The 11718-nt window shown below is 40.7% G+C and overlaps 1 protein-coding gene across 1 annotated transcript; it reads right to left on the reverse strand.

The window, feature by feature from the left end:
• Window positions 1-1497: 1497 nt before the first annotated feature.
• Window positions 1498-5526, reverse strand: LOC105922994 (pancreatic alpha-amylase). Its single transcript, XM_036138455.1, has 9 exons — window positions 5328-5526; window positions 3972-4118; window positions 3654-3851; window positions 3335-3565; window positions 3103-3236; window positions 2692-2914; window positions 2474-2595; window positions 2273-2398; window positions 1498-1705 (listed from the first exon to the last, which is right to left on the reverse strand). The coding sequence occupies exons 1-9, from the start codon at window positions 5493-5495 to the stop codon at window positions 1516-1518; spliced, it is 1539 nt and encodes a 512-aa protein (XP_035994348.1). The 5' UTR covers window positions 5496-5526; the 3' UTR covers window positions 1498-1515.
• Window positions 5527-11718: the final 6192 nt, after the last annotated feature.

Consider the following 11718-nt stretch of genomic DNA (forward strand, 5'->3'; position numbering starts at 1 on the left):
AAATAGTCCAGGGGAACAACGCTGCTCGAAAGCAGAGGCTGATTATAAGACAACTGTAAAGGCTACAGCACAGATGGTTCAGTCCCCCGTTGTTGCACTGGACACGGGGCTGGTAGAAGTCATTGACTTGCAAAAAGCTGCAGCACCTCAGGAGAAACAGGCATGGGTCGAAAAGGGAGCAAAACAGGATAAAGAAACGGGTGTTTGGAGGTCACATAATGGGAGACTTGTGGCCTCCTCTGCACTTCTGTTGCTTCTTTGTGAAGAAGCACACCATAGGGGCCACCAGTCCAGTGAAAAAATTATTGGGCTAATTAGTCAAAAGTGGTGGGACCCTTTCCTTAAGGATGTTTGTAAATATTTTGTGAATACCTGCTCCATTTTCTGCGATTACAACCCAAAGCGAACATTGAAAGTTGGAATGGGAGCATTTCCTGTTCCCAGTAAACCTTGGCAGGAGGTTGTTATTGACTTTGTGGACATGGGAAAAGACAACAGGGTGAAAGGATGTAGATATTTGCTTGTTTGTGTTGACACTTTCACCAGGTGGGTTGAAGCCAAGCCCACCAAAACGGAATCTGCACGAGAGGTCATTAATTAGCCTGATCCCACGCTATGGTGTTCCACTCTGCATTCATTCAGATAAAGGAACACATTTCACGCCAGACTCCTTAAAACAAGTGGAGGAGTACTTTGGGATCAAACAGAAGTTTGGGTCAGCGTATCATCCAGCCTCTCAAGGGCTTGTCGAGAGGACAAATCGCACAATCAAAGAGCAGCTGGCTAAAGTTTGTGCTGATACTGGAATGACATGGCTGGCTGCGCTGCCCTTGGTGATGTTCTCAATTAGATCATCACCCACTGATCACATGGGATTGTCTCCCCATGAACTTGTGACAGGAAAGACAATGCCCTGTTCTTTCACTTTCTCTCTACAGCAGTGCTGTGAGCCCAGTCTGGATTCACAGAAAGAGGAGCTAACGCATTAAGTCCAATGGTTGCAGTCTGGTGTGAAGTTTTTGTCTCACAACACACAGTAAGCCCTGACCGGAGAACCAAAAGGAAAGTCTGGCTTAACAAAGCTGTCCACCCCACCGATCCAAGGATATCCTTACAATTTTATGCGTGGTTAATTTACAAATTTATTTCTACAACTGCAGGGAATCTAAATGGTAAAGGTCTGATGTATGTAGTATGGGCATCATGAACCAATGAGTGCAAGTGGTCTCATAATCTTATTGGTTTTAGCATTGGGACATGTAGACATTTGTATGCCCACTATGATGGGCAGGAGAAAAAGTATAATTGCTCATTTTCTTGTAAACCTAAATTATGACCACTATTAGACTCATTCAAGAGCTGGTTATGCTGTCTCATGTGTCTTCGAGTCATTGTCTGTGTCTAATAACATGTATGATTTGTAACAGCTGTAAAAGTTGAACAACAATGACAAAAAAACTCAAAGTTCCAAATCCATATTCAAATTTTGACGTATCTTTATTAATGATTAACAGTTTACAGCTTGGAATTGGCATGAATAGCAATAAAAGGATCTTGCTCTGTATTGCTAATGTAGAAGTGGGCGCGACCATCGCTTCCGACCTTGATCTGCTTTCCGGTGCACCTACTTCCTTCCTTCTGGCCCGAAATGACATCACAGTAGGTTCCAGCAGGCAAACCAGTGTTCAGGGTGACATCTAGGGCCCTGCATTTTTTTTTTTTAAATTGATAAACATTGATTAAAGGTGTGTTCAAATTGAATCACTGTTTATCAAGAAAATAATGATATAGAAAACCAAATAATGAACAATATATAGGAGGGTTAATTGCTCAAGGATTATTATTCTGGATGTGTCCATTCATAGCATAATCTAAGTGTTAGCTAAATGGATTATAAAAATACAACTGTTAATTTTGTTGACAATATCAAAAGAGCATAAGAAAAACTGATAGGAATGGTCACCATACTTTCAACTTTTATTTTATTCTGCTAGGGTTCCTGCATAAAAAAATAACATTTCTTAAATATTTTTTTCAGTTAATTCTTTAAATGGCTTATTACCAATTTTTAGGAGGTATTTTAAATTTCAAGGAACTACAGAAAGTATAAAAACAGTTTTATAAATAAATACAATTCAAATGTAACATATAACAAAAACACTTTTTCTCAATATATATTTAATTAATTTAAATCATGAATTGGTAATGCCAGGTACGTCACACCTTATAAATATTTTAGAGCTTTTTAAAGTTTACACCATCAAACACTCACCAGTTGTCATTGTTAAAAACGATGAAACCACGGTTACCACATCCAAAGGCAACTTGGTTGCTCTGATTGTCCCACCAGTTGACATGAGGCTGTCCATTGACCACATTACGGAATTTGACCATGTTCCTTGAAAACAGATATAGAAGGTAAAACATTTCGATTTATTCACATTATGTAATGTAGCTTGCTCTGTGATCCCACTTGATTTGGCGCCATCTGTGCTCACACACCCATCCATTTCCACAGGTCTGGTCAGCGTTGATGGTAACAGGTTTGGTGGATCCATCACTATTACTGGGAGGGCCCATCCAGTCGTTCTGATCCTAACACAGGCATAGCACAAACATTGATTCAAATATAAGATATTTCTACAGACTTAATTAGTTAATGAATTACTCTAGAAGAAAAGATGGGAATACCTTTCCATTCACAATGTTACGGTTCCAGCGGTAGCTGGACATGATCCTGGCCTGTCCATAAGGATGAGCCAGCATGTAGGCCACAGCCATCTTGTGAAGTTTGGAGTCCCAGAAGGTAACGATGGATGCACCGCCAGCACCATGACCTCTCTGGTTGTCGTGGTTGTCAATAAAGACAACAGCTTTTCCATTAGGCATAAAACCCCAACCTTCTCCCCAGTTTCTGGACACATGAACACATTGTAACTATGCTGAGGATTCCATTGGTGAAATGCAATCATTTATGAACAAGGGTAAAAAAAAATGTACTGAAAATATATGTATAATAAGCCAGTGTGACAAACAAACGAAAACACTGTGTTTTGGCAGTCTCCAGTTACTTTTTATGCACAGCACAATTTGCCAACATACTTGGTGTAGCAAAGCTTCTCGCCATTCCATTTCCTGAAGACAGTTCCCAGTTTGGCACCATATTTAAACTCAGTCACTCTTCCCAGATGGAAATATTCCTTAGAAGTAATGGACTCACCTCCTAGATCAATTACCTAGAATGTGATAACCATACATTAATCCAAAGGACCAATGATAAAGCTAGCTAGCTAATAGTAGAGAGTTTCAAATGTTCATCTGTATTAAAGCTTACTTCCTGGAAGATAAAAGGTCTGGCACCACTGGGGAACCATTTGGTGTTAAGGTTGTTGAGACGACGGTAAATATTATCCAGGTCACCAGGCCACATGTGCTTGCAAGCGTCCACTCTGAATCCAGCCACACCTATGTCAATCAGCTTGTTCATGAACCCAGCCACTTTGCCCCTAACATAATCTTTATGAAGGGCGAGATCTAGCAGACCAACTAGACGACAGTCACGCACCTACAAGCAACCAGTTGCATTAAAACAGACAGCAATAATCATGCTTACTGGATAATCATAGTTTTAGGTTATTTTATACATTAATTACCTGATTGGGATCACCATAGTTTTCAATTTCACCACTACCAGTCTTGCATTTATTGTCATTGAAGTCCAAAGACGAATAAGGCACACTAGGGAAGTCCTTTTTGCCAGCACTGAACCAGCTGCCACAGGAAGAATGGGTTCCCTCTCCACCACCAGATCCACACATGTGATTGATGACAGCATCCACATAGATGTTGACCTGTGAATAGACTTAAGTTTGATAAATCTCCAAAAAGCCCATAGGACACTACTCTTTGATTAAAGCCCCGGTAACCAAACATGTCACTATACACACAGGCCATAAAGAAATGTGGTTTACCCCAACATTGTTGCATCTGGTAATCATGTTTTTAAGTTCAGCCTCACTGCCAGATCTGGAGCACAATTTGTAGCTAATTGGCTGGTATCTCTGCCACCAGGGTCTCCGGGGATTGTTGATGATGATGTGTTCATTTGGAGGAGAAATCTGAGCAACACAGTAGACAAACATTATTATCACAACAAAACACAAACTTTCAGAAAATAGCACTCCTTTACTTTGAAAGGTGTATTAAAAGGAGTGCTCTTGAGCAACACCAGTTCAGTCTAACCATTGTCTTTATTATCTAACATTGAAAAACGACTGGAGAATGATTAGAACAGACATAAATCACATTATATGTCAGTATCTCACACTTAGTCTGGGGTGAAAGAGTGCACTGACAGACTGTCACAGCAGAATTCAACAAATTTATCCAGCGAACTGTGAAAGCAAATAAGGTGAGGCAAATTTGGAGGATTACCTAAAGGGAAGAAATAAGTTTCTAAGTGACAAAGGTCTGGTGTAACAGTACACCCTGCTCTACTGACACTACATAAATCAGAATTAACTTTGTTTGCAAAGTTTGCGGATACAAATAAGGAATTTGATGTCAGAGTCCAAAGCTTACCTCATGTAAAAAAGACAGACAACCAGAAAAGCATACTAAAATCAATAACGGAAAATAAACAGCTGCAATAAGTATGAGAGAGGAGGTTTTACATTGCCGACAATGACTGAGCTAGATAAAAAAGACAACAGACACAACCATCACTTGCTTCTGATGGTTCGATCATTTGATCAAATGTATGCAGTGCTTACGTGCCCAGACGTTTTGTGGATGTTTCACTGCAAAGCACGTAAGCAAGAAAACTGTCCAAGAGCTTGTCCAAGTCATAACATAATAAATGCTAAAAAAAAAAAAGAAAACCAGTGGATTGAATCGAGACTCCAAACTGATTCTGGTTCGCCCACCTATTTCACTTGTTTGTGTTTGAAGGATTTCTCTCATAGAGCAGCATCATTGAAACAGTAGCGACTACAACAAAGCGTAACACTTCAAGCTTCTGTAGTTCTACAGAGGTGCCAATCATATATATGGCATTCAAAAACTTTATGACACAAATCTTATCTCTAAGTCTGTACTGTAAAAAAGAATACTCACATTGCGACTTATATAATGGCAAATGCTTAATCTTAAGTGACTTTGGCATCATGGAAAAATAAATCTTTAAAAGAGATCTTTAAAAGAGATCTTTAACAAGACACACAATTTTCCTCCAGAATCAGTTGCCAGGTTAAGTTTCTGGTGAACAATCCCTGTTCTGCTATATGATCAAGCTGACAACTGACCAACATCGATTCTTCCCTACTCATCTGAACACCACCAAAGCCATTGGGACCCAAAAAGCGCTCACACTCTGCAGCGATGTCGGCCCAGCGCCACTCAAACAGGTGGACAATGGTTGTCCTTCCACTTTTGAGCTGGGGGTTGTGCTGAGCAAGGCTCAGGCCAAACAGAGCGACCAGAATAAGAAGCTTCATGCTTTCCCCTGAGAGAAAACTGTACTCACTCTCTGCCATTCACACATATACGTGTGTGTATATATAGGAGTTTGTATAATTTCTGGATAAAATGGAGATAAAGAGTTCTCACTGTTGTAGTTAAACAGGTGTTTCTCTCTCACAACTCAGGGATGTATCTGATTCAGCCCTGCATAAAGTAACTGCGGAGGCAGTTGAGTCATTCACCGAATAACTAAATATAAATATTGGCACATCTTTTATTTATATGTGTCTCATGATGTCAGCTATGTTTGGAAAGGAAAACAATCACCAGCAGCTACTTTCTCACTTTTAACATTTATCTAGCATGTGCTTTTCAATGTAAAAATGTGACTGTCCCTTAGGGCATACCAGGTCATTAAATTTTTTGTGATGTTTGGCTGTTTGGTGATTGCACCTTTTTCTTCTTTTTTTAATTATTTGATTGGCTTTTTGTTGTAATCAGTCATGCTTTTTGGAGTGATCCAGTTGTTTTTTTTTTTTTGTTGTTTTTTTTTTTTTTTTTACATTGTGTTATTTTAAAATTAAACTTTAAGAAGGAGTCAGAAAAATAGTTCTGACTTCCAGTCTGATGAAACATGTCAGAGTCCCAACTTGAATCTGATAGAGAATGGAGTGAGCTAAGTATTAGGATAATGGCATTTTAGCCTCAAAGACTTTTAGCTGTACACAAAAGAGGAATCATCAAAGCTTAGAGGCAGAAAACCCTTTATTCTGCTAGATCAGATGAGTGGTAAGTCACCCTAGATATTAGTATGTTCAAGCAATGCTGGTTTGATTTTACCGGTTAATTTGTTAAATTATTTATTACCCATCATAGTATTTTACAGAAAGAAATTCATACTAACGCTGCCACTCTAATCAAAGAACTGTTCTCATCGAGAAAACTAGTGCTGTAAGGAAGTGAAAGATCACAAAACTATAAACATAACTACATCTCTAATAGTTATTCTATTAAACTTACCAAACAATACTAATAATATTAATAATTTGGAATAAGATTTAGATCAACAAACGCACATTGCATATTCATGCTTATTCTACGGTAATGCTCGCCAAGATGTTGAACGCCAAAGTTTTGACTTCTTGTTGTTTCGTATGCTCATCTGGGACACTCCTTGATAATGGTCTTTACCCCAAATGTTGACTCCTGCTTTTAAGGCTCTTAGCTGGATGCAGTGCTTATTTAGGGCAACTAAGAACATCTGCAAGCTTTGTCAAGGCGTACTATATGTTCTTTAGAGGTGGTCGGATCCACTAAAAACCAAACAGAATTAACACAGGTACACCCTTTGCCAAGTGTCCTATGTCCCTGAGTTCAGCCTTACTGCCAGATCAGGAGCCCAACTTGTAGCTGGTTGGCTGGTATTTCTTCCACCTAAAACAAGCTAATTCACTCAAGGAGCTTTTACTCAAAAACATTAGTCCAGTCGTGGCAAGTTGTACTTAATCATTAAGTATTGTCATAGCAGGAAGGTAAATGTCGCACATTGTAATATTTCATTTAGTTTATTACCATTTTTTAAAGTTAATGATGACACATTAAATTAATTTACTCATTGCATTTTATTCGCGTATATAATTTTATTGTTTAAAACATGTCTAGTTAATTTTTGGTCAGGTGCAGAAGTTTTACAGAATCTGAGCTGTGTGCTACTGAATGGAAGTAGCTTGAGCGGGGGTAGAAGAAGAAGAAGCTCTGTAACGTTACAGTGGTTATCTGTACATCCATGAGATAACAGAGAGAACAATTAATTAAAAGAATATGTGCAGCGTAGGGCAAATAAAGTTGCCAAACAGAAGACGGAGTCCTGTCTGCTTCCTGAATGCAGCATAAAAAGTGTACCAAGCAGAAAAAAATCTACTTTTGTTTGAAAACATCACACAATCTAAATGCCTGTAGAAACTTCAGCAGTAAAAATAGGATCAGTGCATTCCTAAAGTCTTGCCAAATTCTATGCCAATGCAGGTCAACCCCAAGCAACAAAGTGCATTTTATAGCTACTGGAGGGAGGCAAGAGACAACAAACTAATTTCAATGGTTTTTATTTTATTTTATTTATTTACTTAATAAAAATGTAACAATAGATAAAAACATAACTGGTCATTCACATGACAAAGAAAGAAGGGAAAATAACTCCCACAAACAATTGCAGCATTAGACACATGTATGCAAAGAGGTAAGAGTAAGTTTCACTCAACATAGATCGACCTATAAAAATATTAAAAAGTCTATTACTTAATACAAAATGCATGGCCATTAAATATGTACTGATCTGGACTTTTACAATTAAAAACTGTATGCGAAACATGTTCTTTAAAAATTAATATCACTAAATCCAAACTATGTTTGCAAGGTTAAAATTTGGGATGGTCCTCTTTTGGGGGCTTGAACTCTTCATGCCATGTTATTTTATGTGTATTCATAACACATTTTCTGTATTTGTGTGAACTGGGGCAACATTAAATGCATAAATGATTTAACCCAAACTAAACAGATTTTGTGTAGTCAATTTAGTGAAGTGCAAGCCTTAATTAGTACGGGTCAAACATAACTTAAGCCCAAAATTGAGATTTAACAAAAATTTGATTGTAAAACGCATTTTTTGTCTTGAATTCCAAATTTCATCTGTGACAGGTAAATCACTTTACTTTTTTTCCCCAATGTTTCTCGGTATTCATATCCTTTATTCAGTAGTAGCTGGATTGTACAAACGACAGAGAGAAAAGCTGAAAACATGCAGGAAATGGCTAAGAGCTGGGCGTTGAGGAGAGGACAGCTGTGTTGAGGACTGTAGCCTCCATATATGGAACACCTGCTCTACCATTGAGCCACTTGGCACCCTGATGGGTCACTCTTTGAATCACCATATTCCAAGTACAACAAGTACCATATCCAAAAGTTCAATCAGGGTAGTTTAGCATAAAGCTGAAAAAACACTATTAAAAGATGAAAACTTGACTTGTCACCTTGAGGCACTTTAACATCAAACTAATTTGATGTATAAAAAACACAGATTATAGCCACTTTCCTTTTTAGTTAGTGTGAATACTTTTCTTACCACTGTGATATATACTCTGTGGGAGGAGATGTCAGGGGAAGAGTTAAGTTCTGACTAATTCAGATTATCCCCTAGGCCCTCAAAAATTCCAGTCAGACCATAGTCTTTTCCTGTTCCGACAACACAGGACATTTCTCCGGAGGCAGTGAGGGGTTTGGGGGGACAAAGCTTTCTTTCACTACCAGAGCTCTGAAACAAGTGAAGCAAGGAAAGTTGGTCATTCGATTCCCAGTCTTTCTTCTGTCATGGGAAAGGGGATGAAGAATGGTATTGGGAGGGGTTGACAAGTATAAGTGTGATTAAAAGAAATGGAAAAGAATGATGTCAGCAGGTTGAAAGGCACAGAAGTCTTAAATATGTGAATATTAAGAAATAAGATTACTCTTGCAGGGTAAATTATCAACGTTGGAGAAAAGAAGTCCTACAGAGCAAACGATGAGGTTAAAAAAAGAAAGGTGAAAAACGAAAGACAAAAAGAAAAGCTGCGAGTAACTCAAAATACGGACTGTACCTGGTGTTAATACCAGTATTTGCACCAAACATCTCAGGTTAAAGACATATTGAAGTTGTTGGTCAAGACTAATATGACGGCAGGTAAAATCAAAACAGAGTAAAAACACTGGTGTTGCAAATTTTATTTGGACAAACAATTCTGTTTTAAACTCAAGTATTCTAGCTATAAAATTATCAAGAGGGATATGTGACCCTATTTCTTCTCCATTTGGACTTGAAAAATAATATCACTTGACTTTGCTTGATAATTTTTCTTCGGTGAGCAAATGTACAAGAACAAATACATTTTGCTCTAAAGCGAACAGTTCCTACAATTATTAACAATGGTTCTTTCATCTTCAATAATTAAATTGCTTTTCAGGAACTATTTAAACGTCTCATATTGGAGGAAAATAGCTCTATGAAGTGAAATCCATAGGTTTGTCCAAAAAAATATTTTAGCTCTGTATCCTTCCGCCTTTTCCACTGCAACAACAGAATAGGTAAAAGAACACCGGTGTTGAATGCAAGGATCCCAGAATGCACCAAACCCAATCCTCAACGCAACTCTATCATCTCCAAAAGGGATTTTTCAGATGCTTTTTCTATGTTTTATAGCCGGCATGTGTCCGTCCATCCGTCTGTCTGTCCGTCCGTTTTCTTCTGCTTATCCGGGGTTGGGTCGCAGGGATAGCAGCTTCAGTAGGGAGGGCCAGACGTCCCTCTCCCCGGCCACTTGGGCCAGCTCCTCCGGGGGAATCCAAAGGCGTTCCCAGGCCAGCCGGGAGACATAGTCCCTTCAGTGTGTCCTGGGTCTTCCCCTGGGCTTCCTCCCGGTGGTACGTGCCCGGAACACCTCACCAGGGAGGCGTCCAGGAGGCATCCTAACCAGATGCCCGAGCCACCTCAACTGGCTCCTCTCGACGTGGAGGAGCAGCGGTTTTACTCTGAGTCCTCCCCGGACGACTGAGCTCCTCACCCTATCTCTAAGGGAAAGCCCAGACACACTACGGAGAAATCTCATTTCGGCCGCTTGTATCCGGGATCTCGTTCTTTCGGTCACGACCCAAAGTTCGTGACCATAGATGAAGGTAGGAACGTAGATCGACCAGTAAATCGAGAGCTTCGCCTTTTGGCTTAGCTCTCTCTTTACCACAACGGATCGGTACAGCACCCACTTCACAGGAGACGCCGCACCAATACGCCTGTCGATCTCCCGCTCCATCTTCCCCTCATGCGTGAACAAGACCCCAAGATACTTGAATTCCTCCACCAGGGGCAGCACATCCTCCCCAACCCAGAGAAGGCACTCTACCCTTTTCCGGTTCAAGACTATAGTCTCGGATTTGGAGGCACTGATTTTCATCTCGGCCGCTTCGCACTTGGCTGCGAATCGCTCCAGTGAGAGCTGTAGATCATGCCCTGATGAAGCCAATAGGACCACGTCATCCGCGAATAGCAGAGACACAATCCTAAGGCCACGAAACAGATCCCCTCAACACCTTGGCTGCGCCTAGAAATTCTGTCCATAAAAAGTTATGAACAGAATCGGTGACAAAAGGCAACCTTGGCGGAGTCCAACTCTCACCTGAAACGAGTCCGACTTACTGCTGGCAATGCGGACCAGACTTTGACACCGGTCATACAGAGACCTGACAGCCCTTATTAAAGGGCACGGTACTCCATACTCCCGGAGTACCCCCCACAGGATCCCTGTGGGACACGGTCGAATGCCTTCTCCAGATCCACAAAGCACATGCAAACTGGTTTGGCAAACTCCCATGCCCCTCCAGGATCCTGCTGAGGGAGTAGAGCTGGTCCAGTGTTCCACGGCCAGGACGAAAACCACACTGCTCTTCCTGAATCCGAGATTTGACTATCCGACGGACCATCCTTTCCAGAACCCCTGAATAGACCTTACCAGGGAGGCTTAAGAGTGTGATCCCTCTGTAATTGGAACACACCCTCCGGTCCCCCTTTTTAAATAGGGGGACCACCACCCCAGCCTCCCAATCCAGGGGAACTGACCCCGATGTCCACGCAATGCTACAGAGCCGTGTTAACCAACACAGCCTTACAACATCCAGAGCCTTAAGGTACTCAGGGCGAATCTCATCCACCCCCGGAGCCTTGCCACCGAGGAGCTTTTTAACAACCTCGGCAACCTCAGCACCAGAGATGGGAGAACCCTACCCAGAGTCCTCAGGCTCTGCTTCCGCAATGGAAAAGACGTGTTGGTGGGATTAAGGAGGTCTTCGAAGTACAGTCCGAGCTATACTGTAGCCACATATGGCATGCATTTCTGTGAATATAAGGGATTTCGCTCTCCATTGAAAGGCATTGGATGTTTGACATCTCCTAACTTGGAGATGCTTTATGCGACGAGGCCCACATTTCTTGTAAAGTTTTTTATTTAAAGGAAGTACAGACTCTGTGAAGCAGAAGTTGGTAGGACCTTCCTAGAGCTACTTCCGGTTAGCAACATGTTAACCATTAGCCGCTAACATAGTTGTGTTCAGTATCACCGAGAGATGGTATTCTGTTGGTTTGGTCCAAATTGTGTACTGGGAAGTGCCTCAAAAAGGGTGCAAATACTTAATGGCATTAAAGGTCAGCAAAGATCATGGGTCAGATCGGCCTTCTTTAGC

Source organism: Fundulus heteroclitus, chromosome 6 (genome assembly GCF_011125445.2).
Source record: "Fundulus heteroclitus isolate FHET01 chromosome 6, MU-UCD_Fhet_4.1, whole genome shotgun sequence".
NCBI classification, from domain to species: domain Eukaryota; kingdom Metazoa; phylum Chordata; class Actinopteri; order Cyprinodontiformes; family Fundulidae; genus Fundulus; species Fundulus heteroclitus.

Excerpts from the sequence above, each read along its gene's own strand:
- LOC105922994 (XM_036138455.1), bottom strand. The coding sequence starts at position 5,495 with ATGAAGCTTCTTATTCTGGTCGCTCTGTTTGGCCTGAGCCTTGCTCAG. Across the intron at positions 2,596-2,691 it reads GTAACATTGTGAATGGAAAG|GATCAGAACGACTGGATGGG; the intron begins GTATTCCCATCT and ends TGCCTGTGTTAG. Across the intron at positions 2,399-2,473 it reads CACAGATGGCGCCAAATCAA|GAACATGGTCAAATTCCGTA; the intron begins GTGGGATCACAG and ends TCTGTTTTCAAG.